Consider the following 25,257-nt stretch of genomic DNA (forward strand, 5'->3'; position numbering starts at 1 on the left):
TGAGAACTACGACTGGATGGAAATTAATACCGCACTCACAAAGCTACAATAGAAGCAATACTCAGCCACACTTTCCAGTAAGTGGCTAATTCCTTGGGTATTCATTGTAATAAGGTCAATCATTATAAAACCATCATGTGGTGGTGGTGTAGCTGGAACACTTAATTCTACTGTAATTTAGCATTAATTAACGTCTTCTCTAGCAAATATGTAGACACTTTCCAAGGACCCCATTGAAAGTTACCGAGTCTGCTAACACTGCACAATAACCACATGGGCAGAAACAAGGGATTCTTCTTATTCTGCAAGCCAGATGGGAGAGACAAGGAAATGATCTTTTTCAGTTTGATAAAGGTATAAACTACGGTTCTTGCGTTAGCTGGCTTGTTGAAGTCACTAACTGGCCTGTTAATGATGAACATTTTGTTTTGTAAAAAACACTAGGTATCAGATACCTCGTGCATAAATATTATCTAGGAATCAGGACATATGGTGAATTTCATCAGGTGACAATTTATGGAGTGACCTGTCTTCTATATACTGCAGAGCTTTATCAGGATCATGCAGGCTGGAGACTGACATTGTAAAGATTATGTGCAATAAAAGGCTTGTTCCAAAATGTACACAAAAGGAAAGCAATGGTAAACAGAAAACTAACTGAGCACAGGTCTGGAGCATAATCTCCACTAAGCATCTGGATCCTCTCATCCATGTGTAAACCCATTCTCATCCTCAAGTACATGCAGGCCAAGCAACCCCTTCGGTGTGGCAAGCCAAGTGTTGTAGTTTACTGTATTTCTTACAGTCTTAAGGGGATTCTCTTGGTAAATAAAGATTGAACATCCACTAAGGGGAAATCAGGAAGATTTAAGATGAGGTTCCTCCATCTCTAAAAGCTGCTGCATTCAGCTGAAATACTGTAGCATTTTCAGTAGCATTTCTATGAAAGACAGGGCATGTTTCACGTGCAGGAAGGAAAACACTCAAATATGGTGGCAGGCAGGTAAATACCCCAAAGGCAGTGCAACAACAGGCAATGTGACAAATTCACATTAACGTCCTCTCCCTCAGGTGAAGTGAAGTGAGAACCTGAGGATCAATTTTTCTAAAGTTGACCTGAAAAATAAATTTACAAGAATACAGGGAGTTTAAATGACCCATAGTTATGCTGTGAGAATGAAATGAGTGATTCCATTGCACAGATAAAGCTTAACCTTCTGCGCATGTTTAATCAGACACTTTAGTTTGCCAAAGAGTCTTACAATCCAAATGACACTGCAGAATGACCCCCCACCCCAAATAAGCAAGAACCCAAGGCAAGACACTGCACCTAGAAACAAACAAAAAGAGCAGAAGGCAGGAAGCTGCACCTAGAAACAAATGCACAGCATGTGACCTTTTATCATCCTGATGTCCAGTCGTCAACTGACCAAAGCATGTGCAGCTTCCCAGACTGGCTTGGGGTTTTTTTCTCAAAGGAGAGAGAAAGGAAGAAATGAAGATGAGATTTTATTTGCCAACAGTTGTCAGTGTCTTGAGTTACTATGTGGAAATAAAGTCTGATTCTAAACACCTACTTAAAAAGCATTGGGTAACATTCTCTTCTCCTCTCCCCCCTCCTCCTCTTTCCCCCCTTCCCCCCCCCTCCCCTTTGGGCAAATCCCAAACCAGTTTTCAAGGGTTTCTGACTGTTTGCTCTGGCTATACAAGATCCCAACTAGGGAAGCACTTTTTTTTCTTGATGAACTGGACAGAGTTAATCAGCTATTTAAAGAACCCCTCCCTCCTTCCAAACTTACAATTCAAACTTACTTAATTTAGAAAAAGAAATTAGGCAAGAGGTCAATCAGCCATGAAGCCTGGTCATTTTTGTGTTCTGAAAACAGTAGGTTTAAATAGGCAAGACAATAACCATTAGAAAGCGACTTCCTCGCATGAATAGCAGCTAATTTTCAGCAGGGTTTTCAGTGTGTATCTTTAATACCCATAGGATCTAACTTCAATGCAGATATAAGATTGACCGAGACAACTTCAAAAAGCTATTTTGTTCTCTAGTTTTTAAAGATAAACATTCCAAAGCAGGTGTCTAAATACCTGCTCATCCACTATTGACAAGCCTTGGCTTAGTGGGAGAATAGGACTTTATTTTATACTTCTCCACTGAAGATTTGTCTTTATACAAAAGAGATTGAAACACCCCTCCTCCACTTATGTAACTGTGACACAAAGTTAAGAAATTCAAAATTGAATTCAAAGGAATTAAACTTCTGGCCTTAACTCAGCTGTTTTGACAGCAGAAGCACCCCATAAGCTCGTAAGGATGGATTTCCAGGTCTTGCTAATTTGAGGAAAGCCTAAGGTTATTCAAAAATACTTTTGGATTTAATTTGTCAAATCTTGAGCAAATGGCCACTCAAGACACACAATCCACAAAGTATTATCAATGCACAAAGACAGGACCACATACTCATTCACTGCAAAGCCACACAGTTCATTAAACAGGGAGAGAGTGACCCTTGGAAAGAAGCTGCTCTTACCTCGAACGTAAAGATTAGCCGGAGCAGAATAGCGGGTTCCAGCACTGTTGGTTGCAACACATTCATATTTGCCTTGGTCCGACTCCTCACTGTTCTCTATTTGCAGAGCCCCTGTGCACAAACAAGACGATAAAGACATCCCAGGTTATGGCAAGTCCAGAGAGGACAACTGAACAGTTTCATCACACGAGAAAGAAACACACACACTTCTTTAGAAGTAGCTTTCCTGGGTAAGTGTACCACATAATGCTGCCCTGGACTCTCCGTGGTACCTAGCTGCAGCCTCATGGTGTCCATGCTGTTACCAAAGGCTGGTGAGGGTGAGGTTTTTTTAAGTGCATGGGAAAACCAGTTATTGATGTCTTTCCAATTGACACAAGTACTTAAACGCACTGCTTAACTAAAGAAAAACACACATACCTACATGTTAATTACAGTGTTAGATGGAAGGGATTCCGATTTAATAAAAGGACCTTTAACAGACTTTTAAATTAGCTTTTTCCAATCAAAGCAGCAGAACAAAAATTAACCTAATCACTGCTTCTGCCCTCTCCACAGTCAAAGCATGGCCTCTGCTGAACAGCACCATGGCTCTGCTGCCTGCTCGGCCTGCTCACCCTCCTTCTTCTCCACCAAATCCCTCCTCAAAAGCCATATCTTTAGACTTGCCTTTAATCATCTCTCACCAGGCCAGTTCTCTCTTTGCTTTCTCACCTGACTACAGACAATAAAAAATAGCAAAAACAAACTACAAAACAAAGGACATTGCAGAGTTCCCTGTGCGTCCCTCTGCCCCGGGAACATTTAACTCAGCTGTAAGCGTCTCGGCACAGAAGTTATCTCCTCGCACGTCCAGACCGCCAAGCACCAAGGGTACAAATTGTAACAGCAGCCCCCAGAACAGAGAGAGAGAGTTGCACTAACTGCATGAGATCAAGGCAGTGTCTACTTTGAATATATTTTAATGCACTTAGAAGAGAGGAAGGTGATCAGGAACAGTCAGCATGGCTTCACCAAGGGCAAGTCACGCCTGACCAACCTGATTGCCTTCTATGAAGAGGTGACTGGCTCTGTGGATGTGGGGAAAGAGGTGGACGTGATATACCTTGACTTTAGCAAAGCTTTTGATACGGTCTCCCACAGTATTCTTATCAGCAAGTTACAGAAGTATGGATTGGATGAAGGGGCTAAAAGATGGATAGAGAACTGGCTAGATCATCGGGCTCAACGGGTAGTGATCAACGGCTTGATGTTTAGTTGGCAACTGATAACAAGCAGAGTGCCTCAGCGGCTAGTCCTGGGGCTGGTTTTGTTCACATCTTCATTAATGATCTGGAGGATGGGGTAGATTGCACCCTCAGCAAGTTTGCAGATGACACTAAGATGGGGGGAGTGGTAGATACCCTGGAAGGTAGGGATAGGATACAGAGTGACCTAAACAAATTGGAGGATTGGGCCAAAAGAAATCTGATGAGATTCACCAAGCTCAAGTGCAGAGTCCTACACGTAGGACAGAAGAATCCCATGCACAGCTACAGACTGGGGACCGACGGGCTAGGCAGCAGTTGAACAGAAAAGGACCTGGGGGTTACAGTGGATAAGAAGCTGGATATGAGTCAGCAGTGTGCCCTGGTTGTCAAGAATGCTAATAGCATCTTGGGCTGCATTAGTAGGAGCATTGCCAGCAGATGGAGGGAAGTGATTATTCCCCTCTATTCGGCATTGGTGAGGCATATTTGGAGTATTGTGTCCAGTTTTAGGCCCCCCACTACAAAAAAGATGTGGAGAAGTTGGAGAGAGTCCAGCGGAGAGCCACAAAAATGATGAGGGGGCTGGAGCACATGATTTATGAGGAGAGGCTGAGGGAACTAGGGGTTTGTTTAGTCTGCAGAAGAGAAGAATGAGGGGGGATTTGATAGCGGCCTTCAACTACCTGAAAGAGGGTTCCAGGGAGGATGGGGCTAGGCTGTTCTCCATGGTAGTAGATGACAGAACAAGCAGCAATGGTCTCAAGTTACATTGGGGGAGGTCTAGGTTGGATATTAGGAAACACTTTTTCCCTAGGCGGGTGGTGAAGCACTGGAATGGGTTACCCAGGGAGGTGGTGGAATCTCCATCCTTAGAGGTTTTTAAGGCCTGGCTTCACAAAGCCCTGGCTGGGATGATTTAGTTGGGGTTGGTCCTGCTTTGAGCAGGGGGTGGGACTAGATACCTCCTGAGGTCCCTTCCAACCCTAATCGTCTATGATTCTATGCACCTTAACGTTTTATACATAATTTCCAACCGTTGCAGGGGAACTGGCTGTCCCACGCATGTTCAGCACCAGTTTGGCAGGAATGGCATTTAACATTGCTATGTCTGCTCTCCACCTTGTATAGATGGACCTAAACACTGCTCCTGGGCTGCAGATGGAGCCTAAGAGGAAAGATGTGAGAAAATGATGTAAAAAAACCAGAATACACTTGGTGACAAGACTAAAAAGTAACCTGCCACTGTTAAGGGCCAATGCCTAGACATTGCTCTCACTGCTGCTCGGCTGCTTTTCCCAAGGCAAGAAGGAAATCATTTTTAAAGCATCTCCAAGTGCTCAGATTCGTCCGGCTCTAGCTGCTTGTAGGAGGAGAACTCTGCTCACAAAACACATACTTGAACTATAAGAAAATATTAACCCCTTTGCTTGTAAGAATTTGAACCTATTTCCATCCGCCGCGGTTCAAAACAACTGTGGAGAGCAGCGCTGTAAATAGCTGCTGAAATTGCCGTCTCCCTTCTTCTCAGTTCAAGCCAAGGAGGTCAAAGTCAATTTTTCATATCATTAGAAGAGAAGAAAAACTGATGTGAATCAACTGCAGCCACCTACATTATTTAGAAGGACAAATGGGGATGGTAGCGTAAGTCTATGTCATGGAGAAAAAAAATGAACTTCACAGAGTTCTGCCCTATAATACAAATGATGCCCAAAGCCCTCCCTGTTGTTGCATAAGAGCTGAAAATGAGGCTTCAGCAAGAGAGAGAAAACAATCACTCAGCATGCTAACAAAAGGCCTTGCTATCTTCCTCAAACCACACAGATCTCTGGACCCTTTCGAAATGCGGTTTCAGCCTGAAGTCTCTAGTGCATTATTGCTGAAATCAGGGGGATGCTGGATTTCCTCAGGCTCGCAGTGAAAAACATCTTCAAGCAGACATCAGCATGACAGGCAGCAGAGTAGAAGGAAGCTTCCCGGCCCCGACAAACTGGAGAGAATAATAGAATCTAGAGCTGGAAAAAGACCTATTAGGTTATCTAGTGCATCCCCGGGGCCAGTGCAGGATGGCTCGCTATTGTAACCTATTAGCATTCTATCCAATTCAGTTTTAAATGTGCCAAATGTTAGGGCTTCTCCCACTTCCCTAGGTAATCTATGCCAGAGCCTCGCAGCACTCGCTGGCGGGATGATCTCGCTGATATTTAGCCAATTTTACCCCCTCTTAATTTCCTCCTGTTACTCTCTGGGATATGTCTTCACTTCAGAGTTAACTCAGGTGCTGAGCAACCAGGTTATCTTAACCCAAACGTGAGCAACCATACTGCAAAGCCATTGCTGAAATACTGTGCTCTCACTGATGCTGCACCCCCCTGCACATGTCACTAGGGGTATGTCTACACTGACGGCGACAAATTTGCTGCCATCAGATCAATTTATCCAGATCAACTGAGTGGAAGTGAAGACCCGCACAATCGACCTGGAAGTCAATTTAATAAAACCACCTCCCCAAAAAGCGTAGCGCTGCGTCGACGGGTATGCATTTCCTGTCAGCACAGCGGAGACAGTGTGCTAACAGGAAGTTACGCAAGCTACTCTGCTCAGCAAATTTTGCTGGCAATGTAGACTAGGCCTAGGAGTTCTAAGGGCATATCCCATGGTTCTTTGTGCTACAGAAAGCTGAGTTGATCTATGATTCCTTCCCAATGAATTATGGGAGAATTTATCTATCCTTCTGGGCACATGGGAGTGGGAAGGAATTGTGGGAAGGCACTGGAGCACTACCAGCAGTGATTTATCCTTCGCCCTAATTACATAGTGGGCAGGTTCAAAGAACATAAGAACGGCCATACTGGGTCAGACCAATGGTCCATCTAACTCAGTATCCTGTTTTCTGGCAGTGGCAATGCCAGATGCTTCAAAGGGAATGAACAAAACAGGGCAATTTCAAGCGATCCACCCTGTCGTCCAGTCCCAGCATCTGGCACGCAGGCATTTAAAAAGAAAGTTCCCATGCAGTTTGCAGGCATTGCTCTCTTGCGACCGTTCCCTTTAATTTCCGTTTAACTAGCCTTCTCGTTTTTGTGTGGTTTCCCTTTCTGAAGTGAAACATTACTGTGGTGGGTTTCTTTGGTATTTTTCCCCCTACACAGATGTTACATTTAATTATCTTATGGTCACTATTAGTGAGCAATTCAGTTCTAGTCACCTCTTGGACCAGATCCTGTGCTCCACTTATGACTAAATTAAGGACTGCCTCTCCCTCTGAGGCTCCCAGAACTAAGGTTACCAGCCCAACTGAAAGTCACACACGTTATTTTTAGACTACAGCCCCAGAGAAGCCAGCTGGCCTAGGATGAAGGCACCAGTAAACACGGGTGTAAAGGTTTTGTGAGAGGACAGAAGGGGGATAGGGCCGACACAAGAGGACATCCTTTTTGTTATTCAGACTGGTAAGTAAATGTCTTTGGGCTTGCATCCTTCATGCATGTGCTGATTTATGACCCCCCTCTCCTTGACCATCCCTTAGCCAATCTACAGGTACTTAATCTCAAGGCACCCAAGTGTCAGAGCTATGGTAGGTGGGGGGAGAAAAGCAAGGGGGAGATGAAGGAAGAGATATGCAAAGAGGATTGGTGAAGATGAAACGTTATCACAGCTTGCCATAGCCAGTATAGATAGGGTTGTGGTTCTGAGAACGGTGCTTTCAGTGTATATCACTGTGCTTCAGCAAGAAGTCTACAAACTGCTCAGGCCACTAGATTAGTCCAGTATGGCTACGGGCATCCTGAAACAAGTGACAAGGGCCACAAAGCACAGCATGGACAGAGCTTGAGAGGTCCCAGGAGATGTAGGAGGTAAAAAGAAACCTCCAGTCTGTGCCACAGAAGAGATTTTTACCACTACAAAAAAGAAATCGCCACTAAACAAATGTGAAGAGTCGTCAGTACAACTAAAAGGAAGCTGCCCCATCGTGATACTGTGATGGCTAGCAGCAGGGCTGTAAGCACTGGTCTCCTCGTGGACAAACGAATGATGACGTGACAGACACAGAGATGTACACATCTGCAAACATCGGAAGGGTGTGGCTGCCACAAGGAATTATCTGAAGAGAAACAAGGGGGCCAGGGCAGAGCTGGAATCGAGAGGCTGAAAAGAGAGTGGAAAACGTAGGCTGAGAATGAGGAAAATCCCCCAGGCAGTGATGTGTTTTAGGCTCTGGAACTGTCTCCTGGGAGCCTCATCGTTTGCAAACTTCATTTGCAGGTTGGACAAGGCACTAGAAAACATACCGTAGGAACAATCCTGGTGGGGATGAAGGACTGAGTGTATCCTGATGGGCCCTCATGTCTCGAGCTGATGGAAGACACAGTGATGAGGGGTTTCAGAGCACTGGTATATGCTATCAGTTCTTTTAATTACTTTGATGAACTTGACAGTTGTCAAATCAACAATTACTCACTTGCCAATTGCTGGGAAAGCCACATCTGTCATTTCCTACTCATTTGCTACCCTATGGCAAGGGCTGGGAATCTGGAGATCTTTGCCACTGAATCACTGGGTAACCTTGGGCAAGTCTCTTCCCCTTTCTCCACCCCAATATGTCCCTCTGAACACCTGGGAAAATGACACCGACCTTGACCTGCCTTTGTAGAGAGCTTTGAAATCTAGGGGCTTAAACCTGCTCAATAAGCATGAAGTATTTTCATCACTGTCCTACAATGGGGGTCCTGTTGGGAAGGGTTCAGATGGCAGACCCCCTGTCCCACCACCCAGCGATATGATAGCCACACTGCTGATTAGACAAGGAAACTGTGGCAGGATTTTTAACAAAATGCCATTCTCCACCATGGGCAGGGGGAGCACAAGTGGCTGGGAGAGGCACTTGCTGTGACAAGCCGATCTTGATCACAACTCAGCTCTGTTTCTGACAACGTCACAGCACCCCAGAGAGCTGTGAGCCCTGAGAAAGCCCTTGGCTGCTCTGCGGTGCCAGGAAGGCCAGTGATGAGGCTGAACGTGCTGGAGCTGAGGGAAGAAATGCGTGCTGCTGATTGATAAGCAGCTCTTTATTTTGCACTCGTGCCTCCTTGCCAATCACATCTTCGTTCTGGAGTTTTCTTTTTTTTCTCCTTAAACATGGGCGCGGACGGCAGCCCCGCAGTAGCTTTCTGAGATCCCTATCTATTCAAATACAATTGGGCTGCTAGGAAAAATCATTAGCTGTAATGATAGCATTTAAAAGTGGCATTTAAAAAGCGCATTGTGCAGAACATGGGGAAGGCAGATCCTGATAAGGGCATCAGCCTGGCAGATATGCTACGGCGGGCTGGGCTCTAGTGTGCGGAGGAGTCAGTGTAGAAAGCTCTCTAGCTCCAACACAATTTAACTCTCTGAAACCCTAACCCTGAACCAGTCAGGAGAGGCTGTGCTGCTCAGTGAGACACCAGCGGAGGGAGCTCTGCACAGCATCTCTTGGGGCTACTTTCCTGCCACAAGTGCAGCCCAGTTTTATTAGCAGGTGAATTCTCAGACTCTGTCATGAGGGCACAAAGACAAGAAGAGTTTTACCTTTTCCCTGGACTATGAAGAAGATGAACACAAAGTGAAATGTGCAGGAATCACCAGACTACCTAGGGCGACTGCGTTTATGTAAAAGGGAGTGTCACAATGCTGGTGCTAATGGATCCCACTCTCCTTCCTCAGCCAGTGGGTCTATAGGAGACAGACAGAATTTCACCCACTTGGCATTCTAGGGCAGCTTGTTATCCAGATCCTCTCCATCTCTGCCCTGAACAGCAGGTCAACGTCCGCCACAAGAGAGAACTCCAACGTGTGGCTTCCTCTGAAGGTGCTTTCAGCATCATCAGTTTGATGAGCTGGGCAATCTATGGTGCTGAGGCCCAATGCCTTGCATTTCCCCTCACTAAAATGCACACTGATAGAGAGGGGGATTCCCGCCCAGGTCCTTTCTAAGTCCAGTACTTTGTCTAAAGTCATTTAAAGACACTGTCTTTGGAGGTCACTTCTTGTTGACATCAGGTGCTTTTGCTGGAGCACACCCAATGGAAGGAGAGGTTACTTACTGTAACTGATGGTTCTTCATGTGCTGGTCCCTATCTAGATTGCAGACGGGGGTGGGTGCGCATGTGTGCCATGCGCTGGAGCCAGAACCGTTGAAGCCAGTATCTGTCGACCCGCGTGCATGCCTCGTATCATCCACGTGGTACATCCAACGTCTCCTGTGGCTGCACAGGTCGACACCTCTCCACTGTCCTCTTACTAGCAAGCCTTGAGCCTGTAGCAGAGGGGACGGGGGTGGGACTGGAATCCAGACAGGGACCACACATCTCGAAGAACCATCAGTTACAGTAAGTCACCTCTCCCTCTTCGAGTTCTGGTCCCTGTGTGGATTCAAAATGTCAGTAGCATAGCGAGCAGTAATCAGTTTGGAGGTAGGCGCTAGGGCTCGGCTGATGCGAGAGTTTGCAGTAGTGCATGGCCTACTAGTGCATCAGCGGATGACGCATTAGCTATGGCGTAATGCACCGTGAATACGTGGATGGAGGTCCAGGCTGCGGAATGTCGGCAAGGAATGCAGACGTGGCGGCTTGCGCCCGTGTGGAATAAGCCCTGATGTAGGCAATAACAGGATGCGGCAGAGGGAGTAACACTCTGTGATGCAGTGGGTGATCCATTTTGAGATTCTCTGAGAAGAGAGAGCACAATCTTTGCAGTGCTCTGCTATTGCAGAAAGGCACAGAAATTGCGTGTACAGTGGAGGTAGAAGGACATCAAAGGAGTGCAGAGTACATTCTCTGTTGGAGGAGTGAAATTTAGGGTAAAAGACTGGGAGATGAATAACCTGATTCTGGTGGAACACAGAAGCCACCTTGGGGAGGAATTTGGGGTTGAGTCACAGGGAGACTTTGTCCATGTGGAACAGGGTGAAGGGAGGGTCTGCCATCATGGCTCCTAGTTCACTGACTTGCCGGGTTGAGGTGACAGCCACAAGGAAGATTACCTTCATAGATAGATAGGATTAGGGGGCAAGTGGCCAAGGGTTCGAACAGTGGCTTGGTCGGAGCTGAAAGGACGAGGTTGAGGTCCCAGACTGGGGTGTGTTCCCTAACAGGAGGGAATGAGTTCAGTAAGCCACCTAGGAATCTAACAGAAGTTGGGTGGCTAAACACAGAAGTCCCATCAACTGGTGGAAGGAAGGCACTGATGGCTGACAGATGTACCTTTATGGATGGATGGGTGAGGCCAGAGCACCGAAGGTGGAGTAAATAATCCAGGACGGTGGGTATTGATATCTTTGACGTGTCGTGGTGATTATTGGAGATCCACATCATGAACCATGTCCATTAGGTTTGGTAGCAGGCAATAGTCATGGGGCACTGACTATGTGCGAGTACGTCTTGTACTGGAGTGGACCACACATTATCTATTTGTGAGCCCCATCTAAATATCAGGCCATGAGATGGAGTGGTTGTGTGTTGGGATGTTCGATGTGGCCTCATTGTTGAGTGACCGAGGGGAGAGAGGGAAGGCAGATTGGCGGGCGGGATGAGAGGTGGAGGAGCTCTGTAAACCAATGCTGGCAAGGTCAAGATGTGGCTATGAAAGTGAGTGTTGCTCTGTCCCGTTTCATTTCACACAGTATTTGAGGAATGAGTGGGATGGGTGGGAAGGCCTGGTTTTCATGGGAGGAGAAAGGCATCTCCTTGTGACCCCAATCCTAGAGCTCCCTTGGAGCAGAAAAGTTTGTGGTTTTCCAGCATGGTGAAGAGGTTCCAGCAGCGAGTACTGCACCGCCGGAAGATATTGCAAAGAATGGGGTTGTGGAGTTCCCACTCGCGGTTGTGATGGCAGGAGCGGCTGAGCATGTCCACTAAGGTGTTGTGCCAGGTAAGTGGGTTGCCTGCAGAGTGATGTGTCATAGATACCAGTTCCACAGTCGCAGTACTTCCTGGCAAAGGGATAGTGACCTGGCTCCTCCCCGTTTGTTTATATAAGTTATGGCTGTTATGTTGTCTGTGAAGACTTGTACATGTTTGTCCTGAAGGAGTGGGAATAATGCGTGACAAACATGCTGGATCGCTCTTAGTTCTAGGAGGTTGATATGCATTCTCGCCTCCCTGGGTGATCACAGTCCTGGAGCCATGTGGTTCTGTACATGGGCGCCCCAGCCAGCGAGCAAGGTCTCCGTTGTAAGAGTGATATCTGAGGTGGGTTGGTGGAAGGGGATACCTGCCAGAACCTTGGCTGGGTCGCACCACCATGGTAGGGAAGCAACCACTGGCGGTGAGAGGGAGACTCTTTTGTTGAGGTGATCCCTCCGTGGATTGTACACATCATCCAGTGTTGATGGCATCTCATAAGAAATCGGGCATGTGATGTGACTGATGTGGATGCTGCCATGTGTCCCAGGAGTGAAAGGCAGTGGTGGATGTGCGTGCGTGGGATTATTGTAGCTGTGATGCCATGGCTGTGAGGGTGGTAAACTGATCTCCTCGTAGAACGGCTCGTGCTGCTCAAGAGTTCAATCTGGCTCTGATGAATATGAGCTCTCTGATGGGTATGAGGGTGGATTTGTCTTCGTTGATACCTATTCCAAGCTCATCCAGAAGTGTTCACAAGGCCTGAATGGTAACAAGTAAGTGCTCACGGGATGGTGCTACTAGGAGCCAGTCGTCCACATATGGGAATGAAGAGTGGCCCCGGCAGCACATGTATACCACAACTACCACAAAGAACTTTGTAAACACGCGGGGTGTGGTAGATATCCCGAAGGGAAGGATGTGAAACGTGTTTAGACTTTTTGTCCTTCTTAGCCCGTTTAGGGGCGGGAGCCACCGTGTTCGTATGCGACTTCTTGCCTGGCTGATCTTGGCCCGGGGAGGGAACGCGGTGTTTGGAGGTGGCCCCTCTTGGGAATCCGTCTGTATGCCCATGACTATGCTTCTTGTGAGCACAATGTGGTTTGGTCAGCACAGTCGGTACTGTCGCTGTCACGACTGGGGAGTTGGTCACCACCGGTGCTTTTGGTCTTTCCGGAGGGTCCAACAGTGACACCTCTGGGTGCATACGTGGATGCATTGCTTCCTCCATCAGATATTTCTTAAGCTGGAGTTCTCTTGCCTCAGATGATCTCAAAGGGAAGGAGTGACAGATAGAGCAGCACCACATAACAATGTGTGTCTCACCAAGACAGTAGAGGCAATGCTGGTGCTCATTGCTTACCGAGAACGATCATGGGCATATGACACAGTTCTTGAATCCTACTTGTTTGGCATAATCCTCCGCGTGAGGTAGCCTGCCCCAGGGAGGGGGAAAACTTGCAGTGCACTAGCTCTAACTAAAAACTATGATCTCTTAGCTCTGCGAACTATAACACTTTTTTCTTTTTTCCTTTTGCTATATATCGGAATACGAGGAGAAGGGGAGCATTCTGACTCTAACCATGCGGTGGTAAGAGGAAACCGGAGAGGCGTTGACCCCCACAGCTGCAGGAAACATTGGACGTACCACATGGACGATGCAAGGCGTGCACGCAGGTTGCCGGGTACTGCTTTCAACAGTTCCGCCTCCAGCGTATGGCGCACGTGCATACCCTCACCTGGAATCCACATAGGGACCAGCACTCGACGAAATCAGAGAAATGGAGCCATGCTGGCTTCTGCTCCATTCTAACAGAATCACTCTTACTGGCAGCAAATAAAAAGCAGCTGCCCCCTGTGTTTTAAACATGGCAACACAAAGAGAGGAGAGAACAAATTCTAACTCTGGGCTAAGAATAAGCTCCAGAAACAGCCCCAGGACATGAAAGAGATACGTGACAGAAACCCACCCACTCCATTACGGCTCGAAAACCTGTCCTAGACACTAGCGCTTACTATGCTTTAGCCTTTACTAATCATGCCAATAACACTAATGAAAACTGAATGAAGTAAGAGAGCAAAAGGCCATGTGTAAAATGGCATGGGAACAAATCCGACCGGTGCCTAGACTCTGGTCTCTAGTCATTTCAGTCACTTTTTGGACGTGGGAAAACAGTTCTGATCAAGTGAGAGCTGCACAGAGGAGTTTTACAGCCCAGCTATCAGGAGATCCTCCTGGAAATGTTAGTGGGCTTGTGATAATCCTTTCTGATCCTATACTTTTCCAAAGGACAGGCGACACTGCAGAGATCCCAACACCACATGGAAAGCTCCTCAGGCTGGTGAGAGCACTCTTCCTTCTGGTTCCCCTCTGCCCCTCAGAAACACTGGCTATGGGTATTTAAGTGTTGGCATGGTGGAGTGAGGACAGAAGGATATGGATTGTGAATCTGCTCTGAGGAGGAGGCAAGAGCTTCATTGCAGTAACTTGCCCCAAATAATCTGAGCTCACCAAGGAACATTGTGACCGTCTCATACTCCAAATACTTTTTAAAAAAGTCTCTTACTAGCTAATAGTTAACAGAAGCATTTCTAGTATTCTCTGGCTCATTCCGTTCTACGTACTTTGTACTTTACTAAAAAGTCAGTTTCCAGCTATAATAGACAAATAAACCCAGCCCACACTAGCCATTAGTGGCGCCAATTATGCAAACAAGATAACGACCAAAATATTTTCCTTGTTAGTGTCCACTATGTTCATTACCTCCCAGGCTCTGATGATTGGCATCGTAGGGACCTGTTCTGGATGCCAGCGCTGCTGAGAAATCATTCTGATATATACCAGAGACAGCTGGTGACGGCACCGGACCTCTGAAACTGAAGTGAACTCGAGCAAACAGTGGAAAAGGAAGGTACAGAATACAAGCAGTGACTCTTTTGGTCTCCTGTTACATTACTGGATCTTGGACTCTCTGAACTCTCACTGCCAGGTATTGGAAAGGATTCTATAAATCTCAGGGGTTCAGGATCAGCAGCGCATGACAATACTGTTAAAGAGGAGGAATACCTATTGGTGTGGCTCTAAAAGGACAGAGTCAACTTGAAACCCAGTCAGTCTAAAAACAGCAAGTGACCGATAGTTCCAGTAGCTACCCCATCTGTGTCTCCCTGGCAACATCTGTGGTTTTGCAATCACATTCTACATTTTAAAACAAGTTTGTTTTCCCCCTTTTTGACAGTGAAAACCACAGAGAAGGGGGAAACAGCAAAACTGACCGAACACAAACTGCCGTCAAAAGCACAAACACACACACAAAAAAGGGAGGAAAATACTTCCCGTCCCTGTACTCTCCTGCCCACACAGGAATCTTAGGTGTTACCTGAAACAATAGTGTGGTAACAAAGACCAGAGTAAGGAAGGGAAATGCTAAAATTGATCATGTCTCTTTACTGTTTCTGGTGCTGCCCATGTACCTGGTATGTCACCTAATGTTCCCATGAAACTCTGCTACGTCCTGCTCCACACACATACCATAGCAGGAAAGAACAGCCAAAACACTGCCTGATTAAGCTTGATTGCAGAGCAATATCAAAAACGAACATCTTGCTTTATACTTTGAAAACAGAGGGCAGGGCATCATTTCCTCAGACTTAGAGCGGCTGCCATTCCAAAGCACCCGTCCACCTGTCTGTCTAACACGCCAATCACTGGCTGGGTCCATGTCTTTCTGAACAGTGTAACAGAAGTCTGAGACTGGACTGGCAGCCAGGGCTTCACCTGAAAGGCAGAGATAACATCTACAGCTAAGGAGATTGGCTAATGAGTAGAAACTGCTGAGTAATTACTGCAGGCTTGGATAGAAAGGGCATGTCTGGTAGTATTAGAACTGAAAGAAAAGGTTAGTCACAGAAATTAATCTTATCCTGGCTCAGTGAGGACTATTTAGAAGGAATTTCTTATCTTACTCTCCCGTTGATCATGCACTGACTCCTGCAAATGGGTCTGTCATTGCTCTAGGCCTGTCCTCCATAAAATACTGGGCTAACGCTTGGAACTCCCAACCCACTTCACACACCAAACCTGTCAACAGAGAATGACACCAAAGTTAAAAAGATCAATGCTCACGCAAAGGAGGTTCAGGCAGAGGCAGCTTTCCTTTCAGACCAGGCTAATGGATTCCAGAGAAGCAGCACACTTACCTTAATGAGGAACGAGAGTGCAGCTGGGCACAGAACATGGCAGAACAGTCACATCTAAGTGGGCATAATCTCTCCTTTATACAAGTGTTATCTACTCTGTTGGTAGCTTTAGAAATTCAGCGACCTCTGCTTTAAACAAAAGGCGTTAGACTAGCAGAAATCCTCCAAGGGAGGGCAGAAAGGAGCACATGGTTTCTGTCTGCACTCACAGAAATGTCATCTTTGACATTCACACAGGACACACACATTTTAAATAATGTCAAGCACATTCTTACAATACCTTGTCAGGATTTGAAAGGAAGGGATTTATGTTTTATGAGATGGATGGTTCTTATTACAGAGATATGCTCCGTTCCCAAGCAGGGGGCATGGCACATCCACACGGTTCTGATGCTGAGTCACTAATGTCATCAGACAGCGAGAGAGGCACGTGAGAGTTGTGCAAGGAAAGGCCCAAGAAAAGCAATGTGTTGTGGATGCAGGGCTGGAAGCTTGGTGCACTCAGCTAGTTAGGATTCAATCTGTCCTTTCCTTTTAGGCTTTGTAGTAGGAATAGAGATGAAGAAATAGTTTAAGGAGCTTGTAACATCACAGCTTTCTTATCTTTAGAGCATTCCAAAGGTAGGAATGACGTACGCATAAGCCGATTCACTTTTAATAAATAAATAAACAAATTTCAGTCTTTTTCGCTGACCCAGATTTGCTACACAGGCAACTTGATACAAATTCACATGAAACAGCAATTCACATTTGCTCTAAAATCACGTTACAGGAGCTGAAAACATTAATCCACAGCAACATAACCAGTTCCAAAGAGTCAAATTATTAACTGCCAGCAGTGATTCAGTGGAGGGTTGAGGGGAGAGAAGGAGCAGCATTGGACAAATGAGATTGTAACAATTTGGAGGGGTAATAATTCTATCAAGAAATTTAGGGGTCAGTCAACAATGGTAACAAAAATCACAAGAGAACTCAAAGGGCCTTTCCACACAGATTAACATACTAAAGTTAATATAAAGGGACAACTGTGAGCGTTAGGCTAGAAAAATAACACTCCAATTGGAAAATCAGTACCGGTGCATAGAGGCTGTGAAAAACTAGCCCAAGCCTGTCCATGCTGGGCTGTCAAACCGTAGGTGGGTTTAACTAATGGAGACTTACAGCAGCCAGATCTGTTTCTGAGTCATTGGCTCAAAACAAATCTTTATGCTACAATGCCATGCCAACTGGCCAGGCTCCAGCGGGAGGGGGCAGGTTCTTCGGGTCTCCTCACTCTGCCACTGCATCACAGGGTTAGCAATCTTGAAAGCAAACACACAGCTCTCAAACAAAGGGGCTGCTGATCCCACAGCCAGATTTGCCTGAACTCTCAGGAATTTATCTTTGTCTGATTAGATTTTCATGCCTGTCAGCAGCAGAGTGAAAAAAGGGCTTGATGATTGTTCTCTTGTGAAAATGTTACAGCCTTAAACTTACACCAAAGCGACTGATCTAAAGCTCCCTGTGCACAGACACCCAGAAGGTGACTACTGTACAGTGCTGTACGGCAGGTTAGAGAGTTCTTGAAGCCGCAGGAGGAGTTGGCCCCTCTGGGGCACATGGAAGGAGCATTTCCAGTTTGCAAACTTTCTGTTGAATAACCCCCTTTCAACAGTGCAAAATCGCAATGAATGATTCCACAAGGAGTGACGCTAAAAATAAACCAAAATCAACACACTAGTGGGAGAGTGCAGATGAGCAAGAGCACTGGCAGAGTTAGGGCTGAGAAAAAAGCTGGAGATGAGAAACAGTGGTGGAAAAGGAGCAGGGCAGACAGGAAATGAAGTGACGTGACACATTTCAGCATTCTTACCTCTGATTGGTGTACCACCTGGTGAGGTAATTTGAATGCAAATAAGATTAGAGAGAAGCGTTAGTACAAAGAGGAACGGAAGAAAATTATAACTAAAAAGCAGAAAGTTTTTTAAAGCTAGAATCTGTATTAGCGCGACAGGAACAAATAAAAGAAACTGATGTGCAGTAAAGTCAGAGAGACACTCGCAGGTTAGTAAAGCTCATTGCTTCCAGGAGTGCTGCAGCCAGCCCTGCGTTTGCCATTCAGCTACTACCCTCCCGAACAGGGGCCCCACTACGCTGCAGGGGTGCTGGTGACTGGCCTGCCCACTTGCATTCATTATTATTATTCAAGCAATTGAGATGGAAGAGACATTGGAAAGATGGTGCAGTGCCCTTTCATTCCATAGTAGGGGGGTGGCGTAGTGGAGCCTGAGTGGTGTGTGAGCGTGAGTGTGCTAGGAGGGTTGGGGTGCTAAGCACATGGTTGCTGGCGTGGGGCACATTCTTGCTTTCAGGTTAGAGTGACCAGTGGGACAAAATCTGTTGATTTAAAGAAATGAAATTAAGAGGAGAGCAAACTCACACTCCACAAGAGCACATTTGCACAAACTTGTATTAGGCTCCTTCTTGGCAAGGAGATGAGTGTCATGTAGAACTCACTTTCTACAGGAAATATTTTCAAACAAAACCACACAGAATTTCTACTACTCACGGGTATGAAACGATGGCTCACCAGCCAGGCTCCCCTGTTTCTGCCTGATATGGACAGTAGCTAGGGGAAAGAGTCCTTACCCTCATTTTGACCTGCTGTAATGCAGTGCATCTTAGAAGGAGGGCTCTTTGAAAACGAGGTCCGGTGGACGGGATGCTACAGTCAGCAAAGGTGTGTTTTATCGCTGGGTTTAAGATTAGCATGTGGAGCATCAAACAGTTATTGCCTTGAGTTAGTTACTAAGTGGTTAATGAACAATACAGAGAGTCACGTGTGTGGAGATCCGGGCAGGCAAATTGGCAGTGAATCCCTCTACTGCCCAGTTTTGTCCCCTTGGTCTTATTTTGCACGTATGAAGGCTGTTAGTAGGAGGGAGAGATTCATGCATATCTAATCTGTAGGCAGTTCATGGTAGGTGTTGGCTTTATGCAGATTTGTAAGATCTGAATACCAAGCACTTACCAAAGAAAACTGAGGAATTTAAACAGACAGAAAAACAGGGTTAAACAGACACAGAGTGTCAAATCATGTTCAGTGTATTGATTAATAAATACCAGTATGTATACACGAGTGCTGTGTATCTCAGATTTACAGCTCCCCGTTCCATTATCCACAACAATGCTCACCCAATGGGAAACAAAGAAAGACACTCAAAGAGTTTCTGTAAATACAAAGAAGGCAGATTTTAAGCATGTTTAACTTGCCTCTTAAAAAGTAATTAAAATATTTACACTTATTCTCTCTCTCTCTCTCCTAACTCCTGTTCCTTTAGGCAGAAGCGGAATAGCAATTCTGACTGCTCATTTTCGCATTCTCCTCAGCCAGGATGACATTACCCCATTTTAACTTTAGGACTGGTTATATTTTCTGAGGTTTTTTGTCCACAGATGAGTGAAGCATCAAGGAAGATCTTGTAGTCGCTGAAGTTGTGGGTAATCTCTTCTTTACCGTAATACGTCTGCTGCCTATTTCTCCATCTTGGTAACGACTCCTACCCTTGACAGAACAGTGACAGCCAGAGATGCTTACGCAGCACTGATGCTGCACAGACAGGGAGCAGAGGGTCATTTCTCCTTGTCCGGTTGGAAGATTTGGCGAGTGCTCAGTTTTCTCTGCCTATTCCACCACCATGTAAAAAACCTCACCACAAATGGTCACTCCCCACACAGGTGCTGAAACGACACAGAACACATCCCTGGAGCAGAACCCAGGAATTCCTTCCATGCTCTTGGTCCACTGAAGTGGGGCTAACCCCAAGGAGATTTGAAGCAAATCGTTAAATCTACCCACCACAGAAGCTGGACCCTTTTCTTTGATGTGTGATTGTCTACACAGAGCTCCAGGAGCAAGTGCCCACTGGAAACAGATTCCCGCAAACTCAGTGTGAGTGGCTCATTTTCTTCCTGCACTGAAGCTTATTCCCCATGGCTTTGACATGTGTTGCCCCTGCGAGCGCTGGCTTACCAGGGCTTCATGGTGTTGAAGAACAATATTTATTCAGGGGCCTAGTCACCCCTGCAGGCTTGGGACATTTTCACGCTCTCTCAGAGGGACACTGATGTGAGGATGTTTGTGGAAAACATGGTATTTGAGGAGCTATGTAAAATTTTGTATGGGATCCTCCATGTGACAGAGAGAACAGGCAACAAGTCCTCAAAATCACAGGACAAGGCAGACGCCCCCTCGCACTCCAGAAGGGCTTTAGCATAGCACAGAGCATGAAGCTGCCAGCATGAGAAAGAGTCCAAATAAGTAGATGGCATCGCCTGAACAGATACATTACTGAGCCCAGCTTGTGTCCTGTGATTGCCACGCAGCCTTACGACAAAGGGCAGCTCAGTAACAAGCTTTCAGCCTAATCCTGTGTGTGCTCCAATGACCGGACGCACTCACGAGTGAGAAGAGCTTATCACTTCACCACCACCGTAACTGGCACTAAATTAGCCTCCTTATTAGCAGCAAGCAGAGATGCCAGGGACTCTGCGGACATAGAGCCTGATCCCCTCTCCCTCACTGGAGGGGCTGGTTGGAGCACATTGCACAGGATTTGGGGACGCTCGCACTGCCACAGTCTGTGATGAACCCTTCTTCAGATAAGGGCAGACTTCAGTCTCCGTGGCCTTGCCCGACCCATAATTCACCACTGGTGCAGCTGCAGCCACCATAGCAATGACGGAAGCATTAGTGCGGATGGGGCTGATAGCGCCAACCAAAGCAGGTCTAGACAACATGGTGGTAGAAACACCAGCAGCTGCTTGCCACTAGCGGAGAATGACGGGACTGATTTCTGTTGACACAGACTCGCCCCAGGGTTGTCAATCCAGGACCTCTTCATAGACACACAGTTCACCTTACAAAACAAAACAAAACACCCAGAAAGGAAAACCCCCAACTCTAGTTTCTGAGGATCTCAGGCTGAGTATAGCAGGGAGCTGGGTTAGTAATATCCCATCCCAGAAAGCTCAGTTCAGCTCAGATCAGCTAGTTTATAATGAAGCCTCTTTAAAGCAAGTTATTTTTCGGGGATGTGAGCACATGAGAGAGGATTTCTTACCTTGCCCAGTAACTTTGGTTCCGCAGACCCATTATTGCTGTGTGCATACACCTCATGCCCTGAGAGTTACATGGACAAATATTCAAAGAACAATACATTCTTACTCTACAGTTCCTCTCTCTAAACCTTTGTATGTTGTCTGCTGGCAGTGGTATTGTCTGGGCCATATGATCAGCCCATTTCTGAGAGAGCTCACCCACTTCACGTGGGGAACTGTGTCCCTTTGGACAGTACCTCCCTGCTTCTTGCAGGGATATTATGCAGCTCTTCTTTTCAGCCAGGTGCCAAGCTGATTTCCAGATTTACAACCTGATCAAACACAACTGGAGAGAACGTGTTTGCTAACAACTCAGAGCACGCAAGTACCCTGGGATAATCTGGTTAAGCAGCTGCACACATGGTCACTATGGAGTGAGGCACCAAACTTGCACTGAGAGTGATGGGGGATCTTCTGCAGAGCCATGTTTCATGACCTGACTATCAAATCAGCTGCCTGTTGGCAATTGTCAGGTCTAGTCACCATGAACTAAAATACATCAGCAGCAGGATGACACTTGTTAAACACAATTGTTTAATTGTTTAACTGATACGGAATTTTTGGCATCACAAAACAGTATTACTGACACATTTCCTCCTCTAACCTGGGGTGGAGAAAGACTTCATTTGTCTAACCTGTTTTGAAGACAATCACGTGTCAGGGATGGTCTAGATAATATTTAGTTCTGCATCAGTGCAAGAGACTGGACTAGAAGACCTGCTGAGTCTAGTCCTACATCCATGAGTCTATGTTAGCGTTGTTACAGCTGGTTCCAACATTGTTTTTTTACAAATGTTTTTACATTTTATCAATCAATTTTCTGATGAGCAAGGCAGAACTACTTCCCTGCATGTGACTCCTGAACCCATGTGTCGGAAGTGATGAGGAGGCTGAAAGTATGAATGCCATAAACTGTGGGGAAAATCACTAACTAGTTTGAAAACAAATTCACCCAAATCTATTTTAAAACCAGTTGGAGCTCCTAGTTGCCTGAACTTGTTTCAAAGCCACCTACTATACTACACATCCTCTGCTGCTGCTGGTAAAATGAGCTCAGCTGAGCCTGTTTTAAAATTGTTAGCATTCAGGGAAAATTTCTCCAGGCCTTACATCCTGCGACCTCTGTCGATGATTATGAGGCGCTGACTTGACGTTGTACTTCCTGGATGGAAACACTCAGGTCTTTTGATTGATTGGTTTGTAGCAAAGCCTACGTACCACAAAAGGAAGGAAATACGGGTAACTTTGGTATTGGAAATGTTTAATACCACCAGTCGGGAACATGATCCCTTGTCTTGATCCTTGACTGTTTAGTGGACAAGCTAGAGAAGATTTTGTACCTATTGCTATGTGGACCTCTATAGAAGAACCCCAACTTGCTACACAAAACTTGACATTAAGAAGCAGTAACGTTTTGTTCCTGGGTGAGGATACATTCCTTTTATAAAAAGAAACTAAAGAGCCATGCTAACTATGAACAAATGTACTAAAAAATGCATATACCTATAAACAGAAGAGAAAGGACAGGAATGACACTCCCAGGACATGCATGAATAGGAGTTCTCTCTCTGACAAAGACTCCGGTTGGTAGTGTTATGGAGCTACAGCTGCCTAAGGTTCTGACTGGTCTTCCTCTCAATGCACATGATCTCCAGGACCCCTGTCAGAGGACAACCAGGCCTCTAAAAACCGCTGGACAGAGCCTCTCTTGAGCATGCATGGTCTGATTGCACATCATTTCAAAGCTGCTGTCTACAGCGCTGCCAGCCCATATCAATAGGAGTGTCAGAGGAGTGCACCTTTTCTAAGTGTCTGACTTATTATTTATATCTCGCTATTCATACTGTCCCAGGAGCCTTAAGAAATAAAAGAAAAAACTGTCTCTCTCACAAGAGAGAATTTCGATTTCCAAAGCGGCTTTGGCATTTTCAGACTGACTTTCAATATAGCTGAGGTAGAACTCTGGCCCTTTTGGAAAATAGCAGCTAGCAAATGACTGTGTGTTGGGTGAATATTTCGGTCAGGAAATCATATCTGGACTTTACTGTTTATATGCAACTATTTTAACTACATTACGTCTATCTGGGTCTTATTAGTTTTAATTAAATTAAATGAAATGAGTTTGTGCTCAGACCAAGACAGTCTATGGTGACACTTATGTAGATATGCCGCCAGGCTGGCTATAAGATACTATTGTATCAGTTGATTTTGCTCTTAATGGAAGAGAGACTTCTTTATGTAGGAAGATTAATACTTTATAACGAAATGCTTGTTTAAATTTATTTTCCTCTGAAAAGCAACTTTCCTTCATTACTAGATTCTGCTGAAGTCTCCAATAGCAGCCGGTGGACTGGATCCGAGACTGCCTGACCTGTACCCTGCAACAAAGAGCACAACTGCACATGGCAAGGAAGAATCCATATTCCACACCAGGTTCTAGCTCAAATTGTACTTACAAGCATGACCACAAGCCGGCAGCTGCTAAATTCTGACCTGGTAAAACCAGAGCCTCATGCTGTAAATTATTCGATTCCCACTTTTATTAGGAGATGGGAGAATCTTCCTCCTAACCTTGGCTTTGCATCCTTTTTGCCCACCCCTGAAAACAAAAACCTACCTGGAAGTCTGCAGTGTACTACACTAGAGCCTAATCAATTTCTCTCACACGGCTGAGGAGGTTCTAAAAGGTTCCCTTGATACCTCCCTTGATAACTGTTGTGTCTTCAACTAGCAGTCAAATTCTAGAGTTTGAACCTCCACTGAAATTCAATTGAGACGTTGCTAAGAACAGGAAAAAGGAAACAAAACTTGGACACTATGGCAGGGGTTAAAGTTTGCTTTTTAAACTCTAGCTGTCTCTCCAAGCTTGCAGAGCAGGCAGGAGATGGGCAAGTGCCCAAAAAGAGGATGTGTTCAGCAAGTGCCTTGCTCCTTTACAGCTTTACCTGCTGATGCTGAGGTAGTCAGTTATGAAAAGCAAATGATCCATATGCACTTTCCTACTGCTGCTTGCCTAATGCCTCTCAGAATAATTAACAAGTGTGATATTTTCTTTCAGCACAAACATATCCAGATTAAACCATGTTTGCCGGAGAGATAAGCTAAAGGTCACTGTGAAATTTCCTACGCTGCAGATGTACTAGTGTAATGAGAGGTCACTAGCATACCTAGGTGAAACCAGAATGCCAGGCTAAGTTCTAACGTAGGTGACAGAGATGGCTAATTACCTACTCTCCCAGTTAAAGGCTGTTTCATGCCAGCACAAGAGACAGAGCACCACAGACAGCTTCCACAATGAGGACACAAATTAAATGTCCATGTTATGAGGAGAGAATATGGGAATGTCCTGGCAGCACTGGACAAAGCAATGCCTTTTGGGTGCCAGTAGCTACCATTGGTAGGCCACGCAGGCTGCATTATCTTATTGCAACCAAAGATATTTCTAGTCAGGAGGCTCCCATATCAACTCCACTCTCTTCTGTGCTTTCAACTGGATACCGTAGGCCCTGTTGTGTAGTGTTGCTGTGCATTGTTAAACAGCTGCTGTGTTTCACCCCAGAGGCGGCTGCACTTCAGCGACAGATTAAGCAATCTTTTTATATAGCTTACTTCTGAAAAGGGCTTTGAGCTCCTGGGGGATGGAAAGACATGACAGAAATGCAAGAGATCATTATTAAGGGACCCAAGTTCATCTCCATCCATGGGAGATTAGTTTGTGCCAGGGTGTTGGACAGAAGTCTGCAGCATGTATTGCACGTTCGTGTGGTTGACTTTTTAAATAAGAAATAAGAAAGTGCATCTTGGAAACTATGCCTGTCTGTTCTCAAAATCTACAGACCAGTCGTTTATTTGCTATTCAGCTTGTGGTTTTTTCTTTATACTTGTTCTGTCAACTTTGGAGACTGGTGAAGACTTCAAGAGGAAGAAGAGTGCTGTCTTGGAAACTCTGGGCCGGGGGTAGCAGCCTATGGCCCCTGACTCTAACATCCTGTGTGCTGAATTCTCTAGTCTGTTCTAGAGAGGTTCTTATACTGTGCTCATCACCGCAGTATCCGAGCACCTGTTCAGCTGGTGGTGAAGTGTCTGATCTTGCCCTGGATCTGAGGCAATCCCATTATGAGCTGTCCTCTTCAGCGGACACCCCGACTGAGAGAGGAATCTGTGCGATGCACCCAAAGGCATGTCTGTGCTACTCTCTCCCTCTAACAGGCCATGATATCCTACCAGAGGAACTGGCTCCCAAAAGCTGAT

At 45.8% G+C, this 25,257-nt stretch overlaps 1 protein-coding gene across 7 annotated transcripts in view; it reads right to left on the minus strand.

Annotated features, from left to right (window-relative positions):
- PTPRF (protein tyrosine phosphatase receptor type F) overlaps positions 1–25,257 on the minus strand; it is a 519,799-nt gene that overhangs the window by 98,025 nt on the left and 396,517 nt on the right. For all 7 annotated transcript variants that reach the window (XM_067567843.1, XM_067567842.1, XM_067567841.1 and 4 more), the window contains exon 7: positions 2,538–2,648. In XM_067567843.1, coding sequence (XP_067423944.1) covers positions 2,538–2,648 — 111 coding nt within the window. The remainder of the gene's footprint in view (positions 1–2,537; positions 2,649–25,257) is intronic.

This window comes from Emydura macquarii, unplaced genomic scaffold (genome assembly GCF_026122565.2).
Source record: "Emydura macquarii macquarii isolate MOO-44397 ecotype Brisbane River unplaced genomic scaffold, CSIRO-AGI_Emac_v2 contig_2805, whole genome shotgun sequence".
Taxonomy (NCBI): Eukaryota; Metazoa; Chordata; order Testudines; family Chelidae; genus Emydura; species Emydura macquarii.